Source organism: Phoca vitulina, unplaced genomic scaffold (genome assembly GCF_004348235.1).
Source record: "Phoca vitulina isolate PV1807 unplaced genomic scaffold, GSC_HSeal_1.0 scaffold1, whole genome shotgun sequence".
NCBI classification, from domain to species: Eukaryota; Metazoa; Chordata; class Mammalia; order Carnivora; family Phocidae; genus Phoca; species Phoca vitulina.
Window position 1 is genome coordinate 13,759,042 of NW_022589704.1, and position 27,225 is coordinate 13,786,266.

General features: G+C 38.1%; 1 protein-coding gene across 14 annotated transcripts in view; it reads left to right on the forward strand.

The window, feature by feature from the left end:
• The window catches only part of DOCK10 (dedicator of cytokinesis 10), a 255,238-nt gene that overhangs the window by 213,884 nt on the left and 14,129 nt on the right, over positions 1-27,225 (forward strand). For 6 of the 14 annotated variants that reach the window (XM_032401125.1, XM_032401122.1, XM_032401117.1 and 3 more), the window contains exons 31-51: positions 425-469; positions 2,304-2,479; positions 2,606-2,722; positions 3,806-3,917; positions 4,645-4,766; positions 4,854-4,968; positions 5,057-5,123; positions 5,348-5,395; positions 6,172-6,273; positions 8,207-8,331; positions 9,615-9,727; positions 11,320-11,457; positions 12,139-12,321; positions 12,850-12,960; positions 14,999-15,214; positions 16,654-16,711; positions 17,039-17,137; positions 19,704-19,810; positions 21,560-21,682; positions 21,820-21,933; positions 23,605-23,610. In XM_032401125.1, coding sequence (XP_032257016.1) covers positions 425-469; positions 2,304-2,479; positions 2,606-2,722; positions 3,806-3,917; positions 4,645-4,766; positions 4,854-4,968; positions 5,057-5,123; positions 5,348-5,395; positions 6,172-6,273; positions 8,207-8,331; positions 9,615-9,727; positions 11,320-11,457; positions 12,139-12,321; positions 12,850-12,960; positions 14,999-15,214; positions 16,654-16,711; positions 17,039-17,137; positions 19,704-19,810; positions 21,560-21,682; positions 21,820-21,933; positions 23,605-23,610 — 2,297 coding nt within the window. The remainder of the gene's footprint in view (positions 1-424; positions 470-2,303; positions 2,480-2,605; positions 2,723-3,805; positions 3,918-4,644; positions 4,767-4,853; positions 4,969-5,056; positions 5,124-5,347; positions 5,396-6,171; positions 6,274-8,206; positions 8,332-9,614; positions 9,728-11,319; positions 11,458-12,138; positions 12,322-12,849; positions 12,961-14,998; positions 15,215-16,653; positions 16,712-17,038; positions 17,138-19,703; positions 19,811-21,559; positions 21,683-21,819; positions 21,934-23,604; positions 23,611-27,225) is intronic. The other 8 variants (XM_032401129.1, XM_032401123.1, XM_032401121.1 and 5 more) reach the window with 5 other exon arrangements.

Below are 27,225 nucleotides of genomic sequence, written 5' to 3' on the forward strand. Positions count from 1 at the left end.
ACTTATTATTGGGTTGGACAAGCTGGTTAAGATACTCAAGAAGAGCAAATCTGTTTGATCATTTTGATTCCACTTGTTTACTATTTGTCAGTAGCTCAGGAAAAGGCCTGATAGTCTCTTTGTAGATTTGATATTATCAACAGAGAACATAAAAATATATATTTTGTGGCATGCAGATTTCTGATGGAAAAAATAGGTGCTCAAGTACAAGGCCAAGAATTAAAATAATTCTGTTCATAGCTTTCTTTTTTAAGGAAACAAACAGCCTTTGTTTTCAAGAAACAAAGCTTTATAGAAGAGACTCGCTTATAGTTTAGGACAATACATTTTAATTTTTCAGTATAAATTATCCATAGTTAATGAATATAGTGTGTATCCGAGTATGGGTATATCTGAACTTTTTGTTCATTTACATTAAATTCAGATCCTTTGACACCTTCGGAATCAACTCAAGAGTTACATGCATCAGGTAAAGAATTATATTTTGTATTACATTATCTAAGCATCAATAACCATATCATAATCTGATAATATTGAGAGATATACATACTACATATAATATTGGTAGATAATATTGATAGATATACATACTACAAATTTCCAGTTTTCAGAGACCAAAAAACAGCCATATGTTTAACATCATACAATCAAAAAAGTCCACAAGCTGACTGAACTTTTGTTACAGATAATTAAATGCTTTGCCAAGTTGGATTCTTTCATATTTTACTCTCCAGAGTTTGACATTTTTTTTAATTCCCCAAATCATCTGAAATTTTCTTAGGGTGTATCATAAATAAAATTCCCAGCTATGTGCAATAACATGTTTGTTCAGTGTAACTAGTTTTATACGCTATATTTCTGTCAATATATTTTATACGCTATATTTCTGTCAACCTCGTTTTTCAGCTATTTTCTCAAGATTGAGATGATTATTTTTACTTGAAATAGGTTCTTACAAGAGTCTGGGTGGAACTTTTCTCTAGCCCTAGGTTGGGAATTACAAAGTTGTGTTCTATGTCTGGCCCCTCACGAATACTCACAATTACACAGAGAAATGTTTTTAACCAAACTAAGCCCATGGACCAGTGTTTCCAGAACTTTCACATTCCCTGTTCTTCCACCTCCAGCAGCATCTTCATGGACTACAAACCTCCACATGTTTCATTTGCTCCTAGTCAGTGATGAACTGGGATATTCCAACAGTTCAGTACATCTAACGGGTAACCCTGAGGATTCACTAAGATAACACCTATATAGTGCTTAGCCCGGTGTCAGCACTCAATACGGGTTCTAGAAGTGGGTGCTAGTCCTGTTATTAATGGTTACATTTAGGAAGCACATTGGACAATTCTGAATAAACGCATTCTTACTGGAAATTTTAACATTCCAACTTCTCCATAATTCAGGCTCCAAATTTTGCAGCCCCCTTTGATGTTCCTTTTCTTGCTTTTTCACATCCTTCAGCCAACTTGTCCTGGTGATTTTTCTTCTACTACTTGGGTCTTCCCATCCCAGCCCAGATGCATCTCACTTCTCCCCTCCCTCCCCTGGGGCCAAACCTCCTGTATTATAGCCCTCTGCCCACATTTCCTCACAGAATAACTCATGCATATCCTGTCACCACATGAACAAATGAGTAAGCACAGGTCTGATTGGGCCACTGATCTCAAAGGCCTTGGTGATGTAATACTTTCTACAGCCAGAATACTGGCTACAGAATACTTTCAGTGCCAAATGGTGGAGGGCCCTAGGGGCCAGCTAAAGAATTTGTGTTTAGGTCTCTCCATCCTCTGGGCCCACGTGCCCCTCAGGTCTCAATTCCCACCACCCCTGTCTTGACGGCTGTGCTGACTAGTACCCCCCAACGTATCCTCATACACTGTGCTTCAAGAATCTGTGCCATCAAAACCCTGGCCCCTGGTCCTCCCAACTTCTCCTCCACCCCCACGCCCCACCACCTCCATTGGCTCCTGACCCTCTGCACCTCCTAACTTTCAGCAGCCTCAAAGGCCCATCTCAACATATTCCCTCCAGTCACACCTTAATTCCTCCAGACAAAAAATGAACTTTTCTCCTCTCAACCCCTATAACATTGTAGACAGACCACTTTTATGGAATTTGACCGCTGACAGTGAATATAATTGGTAGTAGTGTCCACTCTCATTTCTCTCTCTGTAGCAAGAGTGCATTACTGAATCCTTCCCTGGTAGTGAGAGGGTTGATAGTTGTTGGATAAATCTTTCTGAATTATAAAGTGTTCGTTTGATTTTCAATAACATGATCTCTTTACTTTCCTCACAAAGATATGCCTGAATATTCGGTCACGAATGAATTTTGCCGCAAACACTTCTTAATTGGAATTCTACTCCGAGAAGTTGGCTTTGCCCTGCAAGAAGACCAAGACATCAGGCACTTAGCTTTAGCTGTCCTAAAAAATCTAATGGCTAAGCATTCATTTGATGATCGATACAGAGAACCAGTGAGTGATTTTCTTTTCTCCCTTCCCTAAACACCATTTAGTGGCTCACTGCATTAAATGCATATCAAGCCTACAAGTCTGTTGATTTTTATGTGAATCATTTCTTTTGGCTACCTTTCCACCTAGGAGAAGCAGGCCCAGATAGCAAGTTTATACATGCCCCTCTACGGCATGCTTCTGGACAACATGCCAAGGATTTACCTAAAGGACCTGTATCCTTTTACTGTCAACACATCTAATCAGGTCAGTTTACAGAATGGTTCAAACGTGCATTTTAATAAAGAGTTTGCCTGTTTTGTGTTTTTGCCCTGGAGAGCCATTTTCCCCTAACTGTGAGCAAACTAAGCACCTCGTGCTAGCTATTTTGAGACGTTGGCATCTGTCATTTGTTCCAGATTGGTCCCTGAAGCCTTCCACCTCAACCATCATTTTCCTCTGTTCTCTGTATCACCTTCCAGTTCTGTCCAGTTTTTACCAGTTTCCTCTGTAACATGCATGGTCCTGTCCTCAGCATTCACCTCCCTCCCCCGACCTTTCTGCATCGGCTTCATGACCACCCAGTGTTGGCATAGCCAAGTGCTTCAGTCACACCCAGCAGTGGCCTGTCATCCCTCCTCCCCTGAGCCACGATAGTGGCTGCACAGCAAGCCACTTGAGATCGGGTGCCTGTGTTCACAGCCCGGATGAATTAACACACTGCTGAAGGCACGATATTACCACCTGGAAGTTAGGAGCTATGCCTTTGGAATGTTGTGTAGAGGAAGACCTTGTTCAAATCCCAGTGATACCAGTTTCTAGCAATGTAACCTTAGATAAGTCATCCCGCCTCTTTCAACATCCACTATCTTCTTTATAGAATCGGATAGAATTCCTCCATCACAGGATTCTTATGAGGATTAAATGGTCCAGTAGAAAACACTTATCATAGAGACTGGCACATAATAAGTATTTGGAATTAGTTTTTAGTACTAGTAATATACAAAAGATAACCCATGATAATAATGATATATAATCTATAGTATAATCCGTAAAAAGTCAGTAGCCATTCCAACCATTTAGTTTATATCTAGAAGATAGTTTCCACTACATTGTAAAAAAAAAAAAAATCACATAAGAAATCAAGCTGTGACTAAGAGTATGGGTTTGTTGAAAAGCATGGTTATAAGTATTCATTTCTACTGCCTGCTTTGGCAGAAGATCTTTGCCGGAATATAAAAGATCAAATCAAATAGCATCGAATCAAAAGCATAACAAAGAAGGCATGTGTGGGTTTACAATGTTGAAATACAGCAATTCCCATTAATCTCTTCTGTGCTTCAAATGCAGGGGTCTAGAGACGACCTCAGCACCAATGGAGGATTTCACACCCAGTCAGCTATGAAACATGCAAACTCTGTGGACACCTCATTTTCTAAAGATGTTTTAAATTCCATAGCAGGTACTTAAGACCTTGTGAGAACCCTTGTTTCACTCTCATCCATGTTTATGTTATATATCATCGTGTTTTTTACCCACTCCATAATTCAATGTGCAAAATTTCTGTATGTCAAAATATACTATATTTATATAGCTAAAGAGTCTCTTTACTTATTTCTTTGAAAACCTTCCAGGGGCTTCCTCTTCTACTTAGCATTCAGTTTTACTTGGCTCAAAGAGCGATCTACTCAGATATTACTAAATTGCTTCATTCTGGAAACAACCTTTAAGTTTTCATTGCATACAACCTGTTAAAATATAACAGCCCGTCAAGTTCAAAATTTACTTTTAAGAACTATTTTGGAAATGTCGTCTTCTTTTCTTATAAACTGTCAGAACTTGAAAGCTTCTTCCCCAAAAGCAGCCTTAGGAACATTTATGAAAGCATTTTTAAAAGAGAAACTTTCTTTTAAAAGTTTTGTTTTAAGAAATCAACTGAACGAGCTGTACTTTATTTCCATTTATAATGGCCTAAATTTTCCTAAATCCTTAATGCTGGCGTGGCCATCATGACCATTCTTACGATGTGGCACGTCTTTAATGGCAATGGCAGACTCTGTTCTGTCAGTCTTGCCCAACACTGCTACCACCTCAACGCTCAGACATCTTTTGGGGGCATCATTTTAGCTCTGTGTGTGTGTGCCCATTACATCTCATTACCATCTGTGTGCTGTGGCTTGTGTTTGCAGCATTTTCATCAATAGCTATTTCTACAGTAAACCATGCTGACTCCAGAGCCTCCTTAGCGAGTCTTGACTCCAACCCAAGCACCAATGAGAAGAGCAGTGAGAAGACTGACAACTGTGAAAAGGTGGGGCTTCTCTCACAACTACCCAGCGCCTTGTGGCTCAGCAGGCTCTCACTCGAACTCAATCCTTCTTGGTTCTTCCACTCCTAGATCCCTCGACCCTTGTCTTTGATAGGGTCGACGCTTCGATTTGACAAGTTAGATCAAGCAGAAACCAGGAGTCTTCTCATGTGCTTTCTTCACATTATGAAGACCATTTCAGAGGGTAAAGAGAGCTCTTGAAAATTAAATTTTTTAAAAAAGGAAAACTTTGCATTTCCAAGAGTCTCATGCCCCATGGTGTTTCTTTTTAGAGATGCTGATTGCCTATTGGCAAAGAGCACCCAGCCCGGAGGTGTCTGACTTCTTCAGCATCTTGGAGTAAGTTATACAGTCGGTTCATTAACATTTTTTTCTGGAAGCTTCAAAATGGTTCAGTATGCCGTCCTTCATTCTAAGGACCCATATGCTGAACTACCCATCCATAGTAATGCATGAAATATTTAAAGAAAATGTAATATTTTTCTTTTAATGAACTTAAATAAATGGTTTGTATAAATAAAAGGGCATGAATAATTAGAATGTGACTTTTTTTTCCTTTCTAGTGTTTGTCTTCAAAATTTCAGATACCTAGGGAAACGCAATATAATAAGGTAATAACTTTTAAATTCCAATAGGTTAGTCTGGTCTTTTAAAAAAAGATATGACAAATAGTAATGTATCCAGTTAGACTTATAGAGATATATGTTAGAAATCTTAAAATGCACATAAGGACTGTAAGGTTGACCTCACAGTAGACATAAGAGTTTAATGATTGCCCTATACCCATAGTAGATCTAGGACTAGTTAAAGCTATGGAGAGAGAAAAGCACAAACCATACATTTCTGAAAGGAAACCACATTTCCCATATAGTCTGAACTAACTTATCTATCATTTGTATGGATGTAATGTAGAAGATTCCTATTTAAGAAAATACATCCAATGTGAATAAGTCACAGGAATAAAAGGTACAGCATAGGGAATATAGTTATTGGTTTTGTTGTTTGGGGACAGATGAGGTACACTTGTGGTGATGGCAACATACGTCTAGACTCGTCAAATCACTATGTTGTACACCTGAAACTAATATAACACTATTCTTCAATTAAAAGGAAAGAAAGAAAGAAAGAATATACTCCTAGTAAGCTAAAAAGAAAAATGAATCTGGAATAACTTTTGTGTTGACATCCTTTTCTCATGAGAGACCACGAAGCCCCCACCACCTTCACTAAACCCCCATTTCCCATTGCCGGAAGAAAATGTGATTCTGTTTTTCATAACATGTGAACTTATTTCATTGTTCAATAATCACTTTGCCAGTTGCCGTTCTGTGTTTATAAATAAATTACAAATACGGAGCTATGATTAAAACATCAGTTTTCCTTGCAGAAAAATTGCCGCTGCATTTAAATTTGTGCAGTCCACCCAGAACAATGGAACTCTCAAAGGATCTAATCCTTCCTGCCAAGCATCAGGTCCCTTGTCACAATGGTAACACCGCATTTGCTTGATATTTGTAATCTTATTGTGTGTATACGTGTGTGTATATATGTGTAAATACATGTGTATATATGTATGTATGTACACATATATACCTATGTATAAATGTATGTGTATATATGTACACATATATACATAGGTATATATGTATACGGATGTGTATATATGTATGGGGGTGTGGATGCGCACACACACACATATGTATGTATGCATATACTTTAAACCAAATACAGATTTCAAATAACTCTGTGTTTTTCTGAAAAAATTTCTCAGTTACTGCCCGATCTGCCCCGCTAGCTTATGAAGACCTAAGAGGCAAGGATTATGCTTTATTTATGTGCACTAGGGCACAATGCCATGCATAGGACGAGGGTTAATAGGTACCTGAATTTAATTGAACCCAAAAAGACATAATTCCAATAAATGACTCATTTAATATTTGCTAACCTCCTAGTGACAAAGTAAAATGCCGAGGTTGTATCTCCCCATTCCTCTCAATGTTTGTAATATGTTAGCAGTATCTTTAGAGCTCAAATTATTTTTTAAAGGGTCAAGGGCAGTGAGGAAGCATGGATGGTTCCATAAGCTCATGTTAGATTTCCTAGTCATTACACTGATTTAACTAGCATATAGGACCTGGAGTCATCCTTTATTAATCTACCTGGTCGGAAAATTTTGCCCTGAAATCCTACTTTAAATCTCCTCTGAGTCTAGTAAATAAGAATTCTTTGCTAAAATTTTCTCTACTTTGATTTATTCTTCCCAGAGATACCATAATAATATATAATATGAAAATGGCTATATTTTAGAAAGAATTTTAGAAATAGGAAAGTGGTATATAACCAATAAATCATGGAGTAAATTTTGCCTCTTAGTCCATAGAGACTCCTTGAAGTGGTCCCTTGTGTGAAAGTAAATGAGAAAACATAATAGGCATGTTTTGCAAATGGTAATAGAGGACTATAAACAATGACTGTTCATGTTTAAAGACAATAATAATGTACCTGAGGTCACTGTAGTTTTGTTAATGTTTGGTCAGTTAGGTTTCAGGCTTCTTGAATGATCTAGACAAGTCCTGGCCATTCCTACCTTTCCCCGTCTAGAAACAGGATTTTTCCTTGAGAAGTTCCAGACTAAAATAGACTCAAAACCTGGAAATAAACCAGTCCCAAAGGTCCAAGCCATTCAGCCCAGAACCCATTATTTATTGTAGCTTCAGGAATGACCCGGACTCCCCTGGACACTGAAAACCAAAGTTAGATCTTCTGGGCCTCAAGCCATCCAGAACATTTGATTTGGCCAGAACCAAATGAGCCTTGAAGTGTGTGACCAAGGGAAAACCATTGCCTTTTCTATAGGCTTGACTCTTCAGGGTATCTCCTATTGCCTGCTTTCCTAAAAAAAATGCTCTATTATGTTGGCCAAATGATAGCTTAAATGAAAGTAAAGAATGGGAAGTGTTCCTACTTCCACATAACACTGGCTCATTCCCCCAGATAGACATGCAAAGGAGACATTGAATGAGAACCATTGCAGTCCATTGTCATCGGCCTGGGAACATAGCTGCACTCAGGGCCCCCTTAGCTCTCTCCCTTACCAGGATGGAATCCCATGGAATTCCCATGGAATCTCATGATTTCAATAAACAATAATGAATATGCTTGTTCAGATTTAAATTCAGTATCTGTTATTCTTCTATCATCCTTTGGTATTATTATCCTTCTGAACCTATTTTTGGCTTAAATAAAATTTCTCCAAAAGTATTCTTAAAACTCCCTTTTATCATGTTACCTGTAATCAGTATTTTTAATACAACATCTCTGTTTAAAAGTCATTTATATTTGACTCAATCTAGAATACTTGATTGAACATCAGTATGTCATATCTCTCGTACTTTAACCATTTCTTCCTATTTAATTTTCAGGATGCATACCACGTCCACTCATGAAGGACATAAGCAGCACAGATCACAAACTTTACCTATAATTCGAGGCAAAAATGCACTTTCAAACCCCAAACTCTTACAGATGTTGGACAATACCATGTCCAGTAAGTAAACAAGAAATAATAGGAATGTGATGGTGATCAGTGTTTCTCTAGATGTGTGGAAAACATGAAATGCATTATAATGTCAGAAACATAGGAAATGTTGGCATGCCACCGAGACCACTGCTTTTCAAGCTTGCTGTAGCCCAAGGAATTTTCTTAGAGGAAAAAAAAAAAATCACTAGAGAGGTGGTTTAAAAAATGTAGTGTCCTTATAAGGAAGAAAGGAAAAAAGCAAATAGCTCAGGATAATCTGCTGGGTGTAGCTCCTCTGGTATCAAGTGACTTTGCTATTGTCAGTCTTATGGGGGCCTCTCTCAACCAGATTATTACTTTCTGCTCTTCAGGAAGAGGAGTAAGTTGCCCATGTCCCAGAAGCAGTAAGTGTGACATCTTGAACACAATGATGGACACATTTCAGCTCGTGAATGAGGAAAAATGGACCTAGTGTTTTGTACCGTGTACGTGTTAGTGACCATGGGCATGTGACCAGAGTTACCTGTTTGAAGGCATGTGCCTCCACCTATAAATACCTTTAATGCCATTAATGGCCATTAATGCACACTGCCCACAGAGACTGTACATTTAGTCTGTTAGCCTGGGAGCATAAAACTAGACCCAGACTGAGAATGAAAGAAATGTGACTCTGTCAATGCCTACATCAATGGAAAAGAAGTAAGAAATAATGGCAAATGGATCACTCTTGTCTACAGCTGACATGAAAAGGGCGCACACACTGTCTTAGTCAGTTTGAGTTACTACAACAAGTTAACAGTCTGGGTGGCTTAAACAACAAACATTTATTTCTCATTGTTCTGGAAGGGTGGGAGGTCTAAAGTCAAGGTCCTAATAGATTTGATGTCTGGTGAGAATCCTCTTCCTAGTTTGCAGACATGCAGACATGTTGTGTCCTCACATGACAGAGAAAGGTGATCTTTCTGGTGTCCCTTTTTATAAGAGCACTAATCCATTCATGAGGGCTCCACCCTCATGAGCTAATGACTCCCAAAGATCCCCCCTCCAAATACCATCTCACTGGGGATTAGTGCTCCAACACAGGAATCTGGGGGGACACAAACATTCAGTCTATAGCATCCACTAAAGACTCTGTATAGAGTTTTTGATTCAGCCAATAAGGTAATTGAACAAACAAAAGCGCTTTGATTTAATAAATTGCTTATCAAAATACTAATAAACATTGAATATGTTATAATAGAAGAAAGTCCTCTATGAGATACAAAGAGTTTTCTTAGACATTTATGCATGTTCTACCTTATATTTTGTAGGCAACTCCAATGAAATAGACATTGTGCACCATGTGGACACAGAGGCCAATATAGCTACAGAGGTTTGCCTGACTATTCTAGACCTGCTATCCCTCTTCACCCACATTCACCAGGTAAGTTGATTCTAACATCTTCTGCAACCATGATAAAATGGGAGGAAGAAAAGTTGTGGGAAGTCAAGAACATGTTTTATGAAATCAAGTAACCTTACATAAATCAACCTAAGTGTGAATGGAAAAAAATTTGAAAGATGAGATTCAGAATTTATCAGAAGTTGACTACTGCTCAAATGATATATGTACATACATATGTCACTATTGTCAAATAATAAGCATTTTTCCTTATTCCTCCTGTTTCACTCTCAGACAAGCCAGGCTGAGGGAGAGTGTGACTCTACTTTTCAATCTCGAGGGGAGAGACAAATGACAGCTAGATCCAACAGACTAATAATGCTGAGCATATTTTCGTGTGCTTATTTGTCATCTGTGTGCTTTTGGTGAAATAATACCACTACATACTATTAGAATGACTACATTTAAGAAGACTGACCGTACCAACTTTTGGCAAGGATATGGAAAAACTGGAACTCTCATCCACTGATGGTGGGAATGCAAACACTCTGGAAAACAGTATAGCGGTCTAAAACGTTAAACATGTGTCTATCATGTGACCAGCCATTCCAATACTGAGAATTTACCCAGGAGAAATACAAGCATTTGGTCACACAAAACTGTGTACACAAATATTTATAGAAGCCTTATTTTTAATAAACCCTGAAGACAACCCAAATGTACATCAACAGGTGAATGGATTTTAAAAATTGTGGTATATCCATACAATAGAATACTGCTCAGTCACACATAGTGAAAGAAGCCAAACGGAAATAGTATTGTATATTTCCATTTACATAAAATTTTATAAATGCAAACTATAGAAATTACATGTCAGCTATACCTCAATAAAGATATTTAAAATATTAGCTCAATCTAATGAGCTTACAGATGTTCAGGGTTGAACTAGGAATAGTTGGATCCACTGAATAAAGTCTACACCAAACAATGATTATGCCAAGAAAGCTCTGCTTTCAGGTGAAATGTCATCATGGTGGTAGAAAGAGCAAAAACCATATTTTAATTCTTTATTACTCAGTGAAAATGTCAGTCAAATCTCAGACATCACAAAGTCGCTACCAATGCCTACGAGGACCTGCCTCTCTGATCTCATCTGTGACCTAATCTTCTACCTCTCTCCTCATCTCACCCCATGCCCCATGCTCAGGCTGTTCTGCTCTTTTTTTTTTTTCAACCTTGAACTCATAAGCTTCTTCCCAATTCATATCCCTAGTACTATCTGTTTCTCTTTCCTTAGTCCCTTCAGATCTGCCCATCGCCAATTCCTTTAGCTCACATGTCAGTTCATCCATTAAAGAGGTCTTGACTAACTACCTTATCTAGAGTAACCCTATGCCCAAAGCAGTTACTTTTTATTATATCTTATCATTCTGCTCTATTTTCTTATTTAGTAATTTTTTCAATCAGTGCTGTGTAAGTTTCAGTGGGAAACATAGACCTTATCTCCTTATTCAACACTATTTCTAGTGCCTACAATTGTGCCTACCACATAGTAGGTTCACAATAAATATCCTTTGAAAAAAATGCAGTTGTCCTTTAACTCATCCTAAATCACTTCTGTGTTAAATTTCCAGAGACAGCTCCAACAATCTGAATGTCAAAATTCAATGATGAAGAGGGTCTTTGACACCTACATGCTCTTTTTCCAAGTCAACCAGTCAGCCACAGCGCTGAAGCATGTGTTTGCCTCCTTGAGACTGTTTGTATGCAAAGTAAGCATTCTCCTGGTTCCAGCGAAAGCTCGGGGAAAGATGATGATACACACATATTAATCCTGACATCTCTCAGTATGGAGGAAAGAAGGCTTGTTTTCTTCAATTTTGGTTTATGTGGTTTTATTAGACTATTTTGGGGTTTTAATAAGCCATTTGATTCATGGTCTGAAAATAAGTTCACAGCCTTGACAGCCTATCGGCTGGGATATCAAAAGGGAATAAAATTAACAGCTAGCCATCTTTTTTGGGGGTTCTCAGTGTTTGCAACAGAGAGTTAGGTAAAATGCACATCATCAACTGTGATGTCCATTCATGCCAAGTAAAGTTGCCACATTAAAATAGACAGAGCTACCACCTTTGAGGATCCCTGTGGTTTTACAATGTTGGGTCAATAGAAAACATTTCAAAGCTCTCAGTCCCTGGTTCTGGTTTGTCATTGGTTATTGATGCATGGGAGTCTTACCATGTAGAGAATGATTATTTCTGGGGAAAAAAAAAGAAATATTAATATAGACTTAAATAAATACAATTCTATCCCTTCCACTTGCAAATGGAAGAAAAAGACAAGGTTAAAAAAAAAAAGAAGTTGGATTGTGTTTTAAGGAATTCTAAAATTGGGCATAAACAGAGCAACTTGAAAGCATGGTCGGCCCTTAACCAGTCCTTCTATTTCCACAGTTTCCTTCAGCATTCTTTCAGGGGCCGGCCGACCTGTGTGGATCGTTCTGCTATGAAGTCCTGAAATGCTGTAACCACAGGTCACGGTCAACACAGACTGAAGCATCAGCACTTCTGTACTTTTTCATGAGGAAGAATTTTGAATTTAACAAGCAAAAGTCAATTGTCCGGTCCCACTTACAAGTAAGTGCTGCCAAATTTCAGTAATTTGTTGTGAAAACCGCTCATCTGTTCCAGCACTGATAAAAGGCTCCTGGCCCCAGGGCAAGAGCTACCAACTCCTCTACCAAAGCCCTCCTTAAAGACACTCAGCACACTCAACTCTCACTCAGAGGAAGAGGGCAGCTGGGCAGAAATCAGCAAAGCCCATAACTCCACTTGGACTTTTCCTTTCTTCTGCCAGGGAACAAAATCAAATAGAATACACGACTCGGGAAACCATGGCTATCTCTAGGATGCCAAACCCCACCAGATTCTGCACGCAGAAATGTGTTTCTTTAAGGCACCCCAAGATTCCTGCAACCTTCTTATATAAATATTTTAAATTATAGGAAATGCCCTAGATGACATGACCTTCTAAAAATTTAATGCATGAAGATGCTACCTTGGACCCACAGGGAGAAATCAATGATACATTCATCCAGTAATTTCTTTAAAATTATTATTTCTGAGTTACCATTTTTGAAGTTTCATTGTTCTTTTCTCTTCTAGCTCATCAAGGCCGTAAGCCAGTTGATAGCCGATGCTGGGATTGGAGGCTCTAGGTTTCAACATTCCCTTGCAATTACCAATAATTTTGCTAATGGAGACAAGCAGATGAAAGTAAGAAATGCCTTGTGGACATTTTCAAAGATTTAGGAATAAGACTAAACTGAATGATTTTGTGAAATATCAAAATCATAAAAAAATACAGGTTTTGTATTTTGTTTGTTGAGACTTGAACTGAGCGTAATGTTGAGTTTGCTTGTTTGAATTAACAAACAGCTCTGACCACTGTCAGTCTGTCATCCGTTAAGTGGAATTTGCAAGATGTGTGATTGAATGGGATATAACAAGAAAACTAACCACAAACCTCCAGAAATACAGTGATTCTCTCATAATCCTATTCTTGGTCAAATTTTTTGAATCTTTCTTTTACAAATTTCTGAAGACTTAAAAAAAAAAAGTTTCTGAAGACTTCTTTAGTCATAGTACTGGAAAGTCCAGGGGTAGAGTCTGGCATCAGGCATGGCTCAACCCAGGGATTAAAATAATGTTTCCACATTAATTCGAAAAGATAGCTGCACCCCCACATTCATAGTAGCATTATTTACAACAGCCAAGCCATGGAAACAAGGTCCATCAGTGAGTGAATGGATAAAGCAGTTGTGGTGTGTTTATTCAATGGAATAGCATTCTGCCATAAAAACTGAGGCAATCCTAGCGTTTGTGACAACATGGATGGACATCGAAGGCATTAAAGTCAGCCAAAGTGAAATTTTGTGAATTGTTAAGTGAAATAAGTCAGACAAAGACAAATACTGTCTGATCTCACTTATATGTGTAACCTTAACAACAACAAAAAAAACCCTGCATATTGTGGAAAAAGAAACCAGACTTGAGGTTATCAGAGGCAGGGGGTGGGGAGTGGGGAAATTGGGAGAAGGTGGTCAACAGATACAAACTTCTCGTTGTAAGATACATAAGAACTAGGGATGTCAGGTACAACATGATGACTGTAGCTAACACTGTTCCTGCTATATAGAAAAGTTAGTTGTTAAGAGAGAAAATCCTGACTTGTCATCCTACGGGGAATTTTTTTTTTCCTTTTGCCTTTTTTTCTTTCTTTCCCTTGTACTGCATCTACATGGGGAGATGGATGTGAGCTGAACCGATTGTGGTACTCATTTCACAATATATATAAATCAAACCACCATGCTGTATGCCTTAAACTCATCCAGTGATGTATGTCAGTTACTTCTGAATAAAACTGGAAATAAATTTTTAATAAAGAAGGTTTTTTTTTTTAAAAAAATCATCATGTTTTCAGGCCCCCTTCCCCTACTGCCTCGATTTTTGCCTCTCTCTATCTCTCAGTTCAGTATTCCTCTTTGTTTACTTCATTTACAAGTAGGCTCTCCCCATGAGCTTACTCTCTCAGAAATTCTGAGGACGCTGGAGTATCCTATAAATGGAAAAAAAGTGCATCAGGGCACCTGGGTGGCGCAGCCGCCTAAGTGTCTGCCTTCAGCTCAGGTCATGGTCCCAGGGTCCTGGGATCAAGTCCTGTGTGGGGCTACCTGCTCAGCAGAGAATCTGCTTCTCTCTCTCCTTCTGCCCCTCCCCCTGTCCCTCAGCTCATGCTCTCTCTCTCTCAGTCTCAAATAAATAAATAAAATTGTTTAAAAAAAGATAAGAATAGAAAAGTAAAAGCACTTCATTCTATAGTGCCAATCAAAGTCCCAGACCTGAATCTCTTTGTCTAAACCTTGTATCATATCCCCATTCCTACACCGATCACTGGCTTGGCCAGTTGATTGGCCAGGCCAGTTTGGTGGGCCACCCGCTGGTGCCTCCAAATGAAGTAAACCCTTTCAAATCACATGAACCAGAGCCAGAGAGGAGAGCACCTCAAAAAACAATCAGGATGCTCTTACTAAAAGAAGCTAGGTGAGCAGATAAGATGGAGTCCACTGCAGTTCTTATGTTCAAATGTGTACAACCACAATCAATACATGGAATCATATATAAAGTACATATTTATGAACCATAAAGAGAATGCACCAAACTGTGAAGCCAAGCCATAATTAATAGCATAACTTAAGTAACCTACCTTAGGAATTAGGAACAGATAATGACCCAGGCTCTCTGTTTTCCAAAGAACAGCAACTTCCCAGCAGAGGTGAAAGATCTGACGAAACGTATAAGGACTGTTTTGATGGCGACAGCTCAGATGAAGGAGCATGAGAAGGACCCTGAGATGCTGGTGGATCTCCAGTACAGCCTGGCAAACTCCTATGCAAGCACCCCTGAGCTGCGGAGGACCTGGCTCGAAAGCATGGCCAAGATTCACGCGAGAAATGGAGACTTATCCGAGGTGATTAGCGAAGGCTCAGTCCATCTCCATTGGCATTTTCCTCTTTATCAGGACGATTGGACTTTCATTTACAGTTGAATACCATATTTTTCCACTCATCTAGATATGACCCAATTATATATGATGTGCATTAAATTTGCATGTAGGATACAAGAATGCCCAACTCCATGTAAATAATACCAAGTCAAGGCCAGAGTTGTTGGTATCAACTGCAATTGTAGGCTATGCAATGCAGAACCGAAGGTTAAAAGCCTAAGACTAAGGAGGATCGTTGTAAGGGTGTCTGGAAATTGAGTTATATAAGTTAATGTTCTGTGTTTTAAAATGTCTTCCCTGTAATTGGAGTCAGATGGGGAAGTTTGCCACCATGGTGAGTTATCTCAGGCTGCAGTAATCTGTCCTCATTTGCAGCTAGTCTGAACTGGGGATGGAAATATTAACACTCCCACGAGCCATGTGAGGAGAGTGCACTGTGTGAAGGTTATAGATCAATAGCTAACTTTTTTATGTCAGTTCAAACACCAGGTGGATTTTTATGCAGCAATTCACAGCCCCCAAGTGGTTTCAGGACACCAAATGGGAAATTTCTGCCTTATTCTCAGAAATATGCCCCTTTGGGGAAAAGATTATTTTATCTGGGATAGTCCTAACACCTGAAGTTCTTCTAAATGCATGTGAGGGATCCTGGGATAGAAATAGAGCCAATTAGAAACCTCGGTTGGAGGCATTTTGGTGGGACAAGAATGAGAAACTCCAGTTCCCTTGGATGGTCCAGAAAATGGAGAAATAACTCCACAACCTTCAGAGGGAAAAGCTGAAGTCATTTGGACCCTTCAGCAGGTCAAGTTCTAGTACGTGTTCAGCAATGTTCAAGGCTTTTCAGGAGATAAGAGAGAATAATAAAATCGCCATATAGTCTGGTTGGGCGGGAGCACACATGTTACATTAGGCCACACTATTTAATCAAGTACCACCTTGTGAAGCAACCATCTTAAAAATAGTAGATATTCAAAGGAGGCCATTACTGGAAGGAGAAAAGCTAAGACGGTAGCTTAATTTTACTCCCAATTTAGATCCCGATGCTGTAGCTTGTAGTTTTACCAAGAAAAGAAAATTGTGGATTTTAAAAATATATACATTAGACTTAGATATTAAGGAAGGAAGGTAGTTCTATTGAAAAATTCTTCAATTCAGCTCATTCACCCACTTGAAGACTACTCCCAGAAAAACACAAACAAAAATTCCCAAAAAAATTTTATTCTTGATTGTGAACTTTTTGGAAATCAAATCTATTCTTGGTTTTGATTCTTTCATTAAAAGGATTCCTCCACATACTCTCACATGGAATACTGACTCACCTTGGAAGATTCGTCCTGATTAGACAAATAGTAAAATCTACACTGTGCCTTCCTCTGAAACGGTTTTCCTTTTTATTACAGGCTGCTATGTGCTACATCCATATAGCTGCCCTCATTGCGGAATACCTGAAAAGGAAGGGTAAGACGACCATGTGCAGGGAGAAAAGTCTAGAAGTTGACGTGTTGAAACCTAAATTACAATTAACTTATTAATTTTAGGCTGTATTAACCTCAGTTATGTTTTATTTAGTAACATTAATTTTCACAGATATTTCTAATTATACTGTACTTATAAATTTTAGCTCTCTCATGCCATTATCATGTCTATTTTATGTACAAAAAGGCTAACTGGTCAACCTCTTAGTTCAAAATGAGAATGTTTCATTGGTTAATGATTTAGAGTCTCATAAGCTTGTATTAACACCAACATGTAGCAATGTCTTAACCTCATCTTGCACTACCATAGGTTACTGGAAAATGGAAAAGATTTGCACACCATCCCTGCTCCCGGAGGATATCCACCCCTGTGATAGCTACCCATTACTAACAGCTCCTGGTGGAGGAAGTGAGTGGCCTAACTCTCCCGCATAAACTTTACCCCCATGGAACAGTACAGAATAAATCACATTGCAGCTTAAAGTCTACTTTGATGAAACTTTTAAATGTATTCTTAGAAGCAAAAACTATCTCAGACCTTCATAACTCCCACTGTAAAAGCTTGAAGCTCCTACCACTCCAAAATCTACCCAAATTTATGAAGTGTAGAACTGAAAAGTTCTCAGCACATAGAATTACATCTTATCCAATATGTAGGATTCTGAGTCATGGCCATATTTGCTACCAATCTGCATACTAGTTTGCCCTTGGGATTTTATTCTAAAATTGTTTAAAATTGCAAGAGAAATCTATTTAAATTTTGAAATGTAATAAGACGACTCATTTGAAAAAAGGAATGCCAGAAATATATATGCAGGACTCTATAATGAACATGTTCCATTTCCTTTTTTAAAAGCATAAACTGATTCAGACAATTTACAACATATAATAATTTACAGTATTGATTTCCTTTAATTAAGAATATGTCATCTTTAAAGTTTGATGAAAGATTTTGTAACAATACCTAAAGAATTACTCTTTGTAAAACATTTGGCAATATAGCTAATCCACTTAACCTGTCTTCTCTTGCAAAAGTTTGTTCAAACCCAAAGGTTATGGCCAGCGATGTATTAAGTGTAGTGGAAACCTCAGTGTATGAAAAACAGAAACAAATCTTTAAATATTAAAATCAAAATAACCGAACAAAAGGTAAATGGACTTTAGTTACAATATTTTGGGAACTTAATTAATCCCTTATTCTTTTAAATATGCATATATTTTCTAAAGACTCTCAGTGGATTTTGCAAATAAGGCATTTGAACCAAATGACCAAAGTGAACTGTGAGACAGGGAAGTCACTTGTTTGAGGAGAAGACCAGATCTGGCATGATGACTCGTGTCCATGCTAAAATTCAAGGATCTTCCTGCTTAGCTCCATACTTAGGATTTAGCTTCATTTTTATATGCATGTCATCAAACGCATCACTGTTTTGTCTAACGTACCCTTCTTCCCCATCTATTTTGTATCATAATCAGACACTGTACAGCTCCATAAAAATGATTTCAAATTCTAACAAAAAACAAAATTGAAAAAACCTGATAAAACTAGAGGTCAGTTTGAGAAATTATGGAAACTTATATCCCAAAATATTGTGTGAAATCTTAATATTCAAAAAATGTTAAATACCCACTTCCAGACCTAAAGTAACACTGGACTCTAACATACCCATTGAGAAAAGAATATATTTGTTTAGTAAACTCTAAGGAAGGTGATTTTTTATGATGCATTAACATATATTCACATCCATTGGCATATATCTGAAGTCCTCAGTATACTTTTATATTATGATGTTGCTAAGTCAGAGGAATAAAGTATCCCTTCAGTACAATGTGCACTTAATAAGAGTATCACCAAATATAAGCAACTCCAGAAAGTACAACTGTAATAATGATCATCATCCTGCAAAAAATATATAATGATTTTCTCTGCTATATATCCCTGTTAATCGATTGTCGTATATTAATATATGTTTAATTACAGAAGTAATATTATTATTTTAAAAAGTAGGAAAGTAGAATTTTTAATGCAAGGATTAGATTGCAACAAGTATTCTAATTATAATTTCAAGCACTTTTGGGGAGTGATCATTGAGTTACATAGCCCATGAGCTGATAATTAAAAATGAAAATATCTCACAAAAGGATTAGCTATAATTTTCAAAGCACTTGCTCCATGTAAGGGCCTACACTAGACTCTATACTGGCAATATCTTGATTAGTTGCCAGTAATAAGTCTTTGAGTTAGGTGCTATTATGGCGTGCTATTTTCAAGTGAGAAAACCAAGAGAAGTGATACAACCTGACCCAGAGTTCATGGTAAGCTTGTGATGGGGCCAAAGTTCAAAGGCTGGTCTGTTACCCCAAGCTGTGCTCCTGACTACTCAAATTCTCTACTATTCAGTTCCAATCCTCCCTCTGGGGACATTGTCCATGATCAACTGTCTTTATATATTATCTGTAGAGCCAGACCTTTTTATTTTTATCTTGGTAGCCACAGTGCTAGGAAAATTTAGATAATGCAAAAGAGTGAAAATTGGCAAGGAATGAACATTGTTTCCATAATGCACTGACCATACCATGTGTTTTCTCAAATATTAATGTATTGAATTCTTTCAACTATCCTTTGAAATAAATATTAACATCTTCAGTTTAACAAATGGGAAGAAACAGGCTCAAAGAGTCTGGCCAAATTAAAACATTGGAACCATGTCTACCTACAAATTCTGTATTCTGTCCATAATTCTGTGCCACATTCTAAAAGAAAATGTGTCACTTGAAAAATGATACAAAATTAGAAAACAGGATCATTGGTTGCCCTGGGAGAGAATATTTATCAACAGTCATTATATCCCCATCTCGTTGACTATGTGAGTTTTATTGTACTACCACTTGTAACATCATAAAGAAAGGCATTATCTATTCCAAACAGGATTTGGCTCAAATAATAATGTCTCATTTTGTTTGGTCCTCTCAAGGCATGTTCTCTATGGGCTGGCCAGCTTTTCTGAGCATTACACCAAATATTAAAGAAGAAGGAGCAATGAAAGAAGATTCAGGAATGCAAGACACACCATACAATGAGGTTAGATCCATATAATCTAGTGTACAGTAACTGAGTAAAAAGATGCATTGAACTGTTACATTAAGCTAAAGATGGAGGAGAAAATCTTATTCATAAATCAAATAAAATTACTCTAGAATAGGACTTAGGGTAAATGAAAGACAGGCTAAAAAGCTGAGATTAATAGATCTCAAATTCCATTGATAAAGCATAATTTTCAATGAATATTTAAACTAAACTTTACTTCTCTATTTATATAATGTCTACATATATATGATACTTCCCAAATATATAATGTCAGCTCTTCTATAAGATATGAAATCATTAGTCCTTTGGTAAACATCATAAGGGATGCTGAAAATTTTGTGAGCTGGTCACAACTTTTTTTAATGCATTAGAAAGTTTTTGTAAATACACTTGAACAGAAAGGCTCACTAGTTTCTGCAAAAAACCTTTTGATTTGCAAACCATGGTTATTTTTCATTAATCTAAAGAAGCTTTCTAGTGGCAATTACATAGCAACAATTCTGATAAAGAAAACAGCTCCCTCATCAAGTAAATAAAATATTTCATAAGCTAACTGTTTAAATCTTAATGTTATGTATATTGAAAAAAAGGGATACAGAAAGCAAATTTGGGGGCCAATTTTAATTAAACTTTATATATGATTTATATTAATTTAGTATACCTTGCAAATAAACAGTAAATTCAGATACATATTTATTATGTTAACTATTTCAAATAACGTTTAAGAATCTTTTCTTCAAAGACATTGTTGAAAAGATTCCAACAATATTATCCACTTTTTTTAGTGAGTATATAATTTGATTCAGCTGAATATTTATTAAACCACTAATATATGTGAGGCATTGAGTTCAGGATGGAGGACAAAGATAAATAAGACATAATTCTGACTTTCAAAGAGTTTAGATTCTTGAGAAGGACAAACTTTTTTCAGGGTGGAGAGTAGCCAGTCTAAGACCCAACAAGTATAAATCTAGGCAATTAAAAGGAAACAAATTTTTAAGTGACAGTGGTTGGGATGTAGATGGATGGGACATATATGAAAGCTCTCCAGACTTTTGCACTGGATCTTGCCATTGATGAGACTTGAAGGTTCTTATAGGTGTAGCCACACACAGGTAAATGTGTGGAGGTATAAAAGTATTCTGAGAGTGGAGTGGTACAGGATGGGGTACCCAAAGTGCAAAGTCAGTGACAAGGGGTGGGGGCACTGAAAGGGAGGTTGGTGCCTAATCATGGAGCTCCTTCAATGTCGTGCTAGAGAGTTTGGATGGCCGTTCAGAGACACTGGAGTTCCTACAAAGGTTTAGGGCAGTGGAGAGCTCATGACCAGATTTACATTTTAGAAAGAAGGATTCCTGGAGAACAGCACATAAGATGGACCAGAAGGAAAACAGATTACTAGAAGACCACTATGGGGTCTGGAGGTGAAGGAACAGGGGTTTGATCCAAGGCAGTGACCATAAAAATGGAAAGGACTAGACAGAGCTGAAGGCATTTCATAGATTCAAATTAGCAAGTCTGAAGGACTAATTTGGTGATGGAAAGAGAAGAATCCAAGAAGACCCCACCATCGCTTCCAGGATGGGTGTAAATGCCAAGAACAAAGACAGGGAACACAGAAACCCCACTATAAAGAAAACTGACAGTGTAACAGTTTTGAAAACAAGTTTTAGGGATGAACCACAATGAGTACACCATGTTTACACAGTCATGTAAAATCTCATTTGATTTGGGGGATTGCAGAATATCCTGGTGGAGCAGCTCTACATGTGTGTGGAGTTTCTTTGGAAGTCTGAGCGATACGAACTCATCGCTGATGTCAACAAACCCATCATTGCTGTCTTCGAGAAGCAGAGAGACTTCAAAGTACGTTTCCTGAGCCCAGAGCTTGGTCAAAACATCCTGCTTTAAATTGGTGAATTACTTACAATTTTCAAAAGGGAAAACTCCCTGTTTTCTGTGTCAGCATCACCTTCATGAAACCCTTTGATTTATGGTTTCAGAAATTATCAGATCTCTACTACGACATTCATCGATCATATCTAAAAGTTGCAGAGGTGGTCAACTCAGAGAAGCGACTGTTTGGTCGCTACTATCGTGTAGCATTTTATGGGCAGGTAAGTTCACCAGAAGCTATGTGGCCTCTACATTCTGTTAAACAATGAAACTGTCTTTCATTCTCTATGAGACATCAAACTCCACATGGCAAGGGATTAAGAGGATGTGGGTGTGTCTGGGTATATTTGAGGGTTTTTCTGGATGTGAGGGTCGTATGTTTGTCCATGGGAATGTAGTGAACTGGGGAACAAAGGGGCAGAGAAATCTAGGGGTCTTAATACAAATTGAGGTAAACCAGTGATTTCTAACTTCTTGGAGAAAGAGAGCGTTTCTTTTTCAGCATCCTCTTCTTCCCAGTTAACCCCAAATATCTAACTATAGTTTAAGGTCATATGTTAAGGTGAAATTAAATTGAACATGTTTTAAGAAATGAAATTCACAGCATTCTGGGAAATAAAGACTTCCTAGGGCCTCCACCATGTCAAAGCCCTTTGACTTTACAATCACGCATTTTCTTTCCCCCTCGTTCTAAACTACCACTGACTCTAGGCACAATGCCGTATGTTATATTTTCCCCCTGTGTTGTGAGTCAGTATAACTGTCAAGTTATCTTTCCCAGCTTCCCACCTTAGCAGTGAACCAGAATAATAATATGAGCAAGCCATAGCATTAGCTGGAAAATTAAGTGAACATATTCTATATTAATTATGAATGTCTCTGAGCAGCGCTTTAGGTGGAGTAAACCCAGGCATGATTATTTCAGCAGCATACCTCGGACTCTGACTTGTGTGCATGAACATTTCATCCTTTTATTTTCATAGTTGGAATCCCTCTCGTTTTCTCTCATTTCCCTTCCTTCCCTCCCCTCACTCACATAAAGCAGTATTGCCAATAGCTTCTTTTTCTCCTCGGAATGTTTGAAGGCTGCAGCTGAAGAAGTCAAATCCAGCATGGTCATTCTAGATTATTTCCCATTAAAGTCTTCTGAAAAACATCTATTTTCCCCTAATCGCCAAAGGCAGCTTAAAAACTAACTTCCGAATTAATAAAGATTAGCTGCTCTCTACCTGGAAAGAGAAGTGTCACCCATTAGCCACTTACCATAAACGAATTAATCCAACTGAGATTTTCCTACGTGCACAGCTGCACCAGGATTGCGGAGATAGCCAAAGCGGGTAGAGACGGTCCACAGATAGAGACTAAATGTAGACATGTGTGGGGTCCCAGGAAAAGAATTGGAACTATTTGAAGTGATAGTATACATTTCAGGGAGAAAATGGGGGAATATTCAGGGGAGGAGGAGGAAGATAGGGAATGATATCTTGAACATCATGAAGAAAAGAAGCAATATTTGCCCTTGATGAAACATTAGCAGGAAAAACGGCAGAACACCCCATTGGGAAGGGAATGTGGGCGTTGAGGGATGGCAGGGGGAAAGACAGGGTTTTGGGGAAATGGCCGCAGGCTAACTGAGACCCAGAGAAGTGACACACAAGATGGTTACTCGGCCAACCAAGATTCAAATCTACAGTCCTTCAGGCAATGAAAAAAGTAATAAGCTGCCATGAATAAATAGCCCGATCTTGAAAGTGAGATTGCCCACCTGATGGTTTCTCCAGCCGGTCTCTAATATAGGGATACTAAACAGGTAGAAACAAACCCTACTGCTTTCCTACCAGATTTTAATGTGGATGTTTACTCTTTTCTTCTTTTGGTCTTGATGGTTCCAGGCTGTGGTAAGTTTTCTCTCCCTCTCCGTTTGCATGCTCTAATAATCCTCACACTTCCCTCCATATGGTGTACTGAACCTTAACTTTTTGTGTACAAATCAACATTTGGTACAAAGGTGAGATTATCCTGCTTCCCTTCATTTTGGAGTCATCCTGCATTTCTTGAACTAAATTGTATTTATTCCAGTTATCTGAATTACAAAAATGTATCATTTACTTTTCACACATTATCATTCTACACAAAGGTAAATGTGGTTTGAAAACCTACATAAACACACTTACCCTTGTGCGCACAGCCAAATAAATATGAGCACCACATATTTGCAGTACGTGAAAAGTAGCTTTAGTATTAGAGAGTGTCTACTCATTTCAGACCACTGGGAATTGCAGCTGATTAAAAAGGGCACGATGGTCAGATTTTTAGAAGTTGGAGTGGTGGCCATTGATGGACACGTTCCCAGGCTCCTGAAAGGACCTTGCTCCTTTCCACACACATATTGTGGAGAAACAGGGCTCTCTCTGGTGGCAAGTCTGAGCTTTCTCAGTGGTGATGGTCTTAATGCTCAACGCAAAAGATGACCAGTGGACTAAAGCATGATGAAGTCTCCTAAAGATGCAGAAAGAACTGATATAAGAAATGTTGGAAAACCAGCAAAGGCAGAAATAACGTCCTGGTGCCTAGAGCTCTGTGACACAGAAGAATTTTCTTCCTTTTGTGAACCATGTGAATGTGCCTATATTCAGTCATTTTTTATCTACAAAAATGATTCACCAATAAGTCAACATAATTATTGCTGATTAAGCTGGAAAGACAAATTCCTTCATTATCCACACATTATTTGTCCATTCGGTTCTGCTCGTCTGACCACTACATACTTTTTTGTAATTCTTTAATCCCTCTCCATGTCCCCACCAGGATTTTCTACCTTCATTTATAAAATGAGAGTCATGGGTCCCTAACTCACCTACTAAAAGAATACTTGAAAACCCTTGTACTAAATAGACTGAGTGGGGGGCAAGGGGGAAGAACTGGGAAGAGCTACTTTCAAATGACCTAACTTTGGTTTTTTTGCAGATTTCTCAATAACGTGTGCTGATTGTGCACTTGGCTTTTTTTTTTTTTTTTTAACATGCTGCCAGTATTCTCGATTGTCATTTATTAAAAATTCCAACCTAAGCTTAAAAGTGTTTTGTTAAATCTGCAGACCTGAGTACAAGCCTAGGCATGGTACTTTATAAGCTCAAACCCCAGCCGCCTTTGAACAAAAACTAACGGGGGTCAACTAACCTACGCAGCCATTTAGAGCCTCAGTCATCAAATGAAATTCAAATACCTGTCCCAGAACACCAAATGGAAAGTGTGAACTATGGTATGCAACAGGAGCAGACAGTGCACATCACTTTACACTTGATGATAAAGAAATACCAACTAGATTTCAACATTTCCCTGAATGTGTGCAGAATGAAGTTTCCAAAGATCTAAGATAAAGTCTTAACTACTTGATTAGCATAATCCCCATAGTCAGAAATAATTTCTTTTTCATGATGGTATGTCTCTGTGAAATTCATCCTTTAATATCCAAGTTGGCATGTCTCACAATCATGTTGCAAAGATCATGGGAATATAATATGCAGTAGGCTCTTTGCCTCCACAAGGCCTTTGGGTAAATATCTTAGTGTCCCGTGTGCATAGTGCTTTCATTACATAGTATTGGCTAAGTAGTTAATATTATGTCTGAATGAGCCAGACAATAGAAAACAAGCTGGAAACTGTTCTTTCATGGCAGGAGCTTTAAAAATGCAAGTCTTGCATAGTGTGAATTTTCTAATGCGATACCTGGCATCATTGATTATAGAAAGAATTTTACCCAGAGCAGCCTATATACAGCACCCTCCAAAGTGTCCCTCAAGTATTCATTTCCAGAGTAATGAAACAACAGTAGTGATCAAACATCAGCTGTAATCAATGAAATACTTGGGCTCTGATATTTAGCATGTAAGGAAGCAAGTGAATGCCAATTGCATAACTTAAAACATCAGATGCTCTCGGAATGAATAAATGAAAGGCTGGAGGAAATTTTCTTCTGTTGACCAAGGGATATCGAGTCCATGATTCTCAGTCATGCCTACATGGGTGTAGATGTATCTCAGAATCTTGATAGAAAAGAGATTAAGAGGAGGAGGGAAGGTGTATGTGTAGTTTAAAAAAACCCCTTCTCCATTCTGGGTTGTGATACATCCTTCTGGCTCCCCACCTATATGAAAATCATTGATATAAAATATATATATTTTAATACATATAATGAGTATACAAATTATGTATAGAAAGAAAGGTTTATATTTATATGAAAACGTTTCTCTGCATTCTTGTAGCTTCTCTTCTCTTCTCTTAGTATTTAGCCCATTATTAACACTTTCTGACCCACATTTATACACAAGGTTCCTCCTTGGATGCATTCCTTTGTTTGTGAATTTCGAATTACTTAAGTATAATGGCAGGGGCCCCTATATTTGACATCCCAATAATGATTCAGGGGCATTGCAAAAACCTGCAAAAACATCTAAGAAGGAGTCAATGATGTTAGTTGTCAGTTTACTGAAGTGCATTTTTATCATAATCTATTGCCTTCCAGTTCCATAATCTGTGCATGTTAACTCTACTGATTCAAAGTCCTTGTTTAACTAGAATATGTACTAATTCCAAATGATGACTGATCAGAACATTTATCACATTGTACAGTGACATTTAGAAAATCAAACTAGCAAGGGAAATGCACATTTCCCATTGCTTTGAAATGCAGTCTCCTCATAACCTTGGGGCTAAAATAAAACAGAAACTGCCCCTGGATTTTCATCACCTGGGTCCCTAGTTATAAATCATTTATTTCATAGACAGAGCTGAAATTGAAAACTTAAGACAATGTCCTGTGGCTCAGTGGGCTATGCTTTGATAGTTTCCCTGGGTAAAAGGTAGGCGCATATTCCAAATACTTTCAGAGCTGCCATTGATCTGGCTCCCAAAGCTCTTACACGATCCCTGGAAGACAGCCGAGTAAATTTTTAATTCTGCTACTCCAGCTCCTTCCTCCTTATTTTAGAAAATAGTCCCAACAGGTTGATACTTCCAGGCTACCTAGATAAATAATCACAATTTCTTTCTGACCAATCACTTGCCAAAATACTGAAATCAACATCATTAGACCTTTTATAATAAGGAAAATTGTAGTGTCTGTGGGGGAGGAGCTGAAGGTATGTATTTTTAAGCACTCAGTTAAGCTGTTTCCCTGCACGTTAGTCAGAGCTCAGATCGTTCTAGTGACACAGAATGTTCTTTATTGCTCTCCTCCTCGTCACGGCGAACACGCACCAAAGGCCCACTGTGTGCCAGGCACTAGATTTCTGAGTCTCTACTATCTCCCATCCTCCAGATCAAGGAGCAGGGATGAAAGAAGGTCACGGCTCATGACCAAGGCCACGCCGTCATAATAATGACAAGAAAATCCTGCTTCCCACCTCTCCTTTTCTGCTAACCCTGGATTCAGAAATTTGTGAGAGGAAAAAATTCGCAGCGAAATGTCTCTTTGTGCTCGTTTTCACAGTGTGGTGAGAAAATCTTTTCCT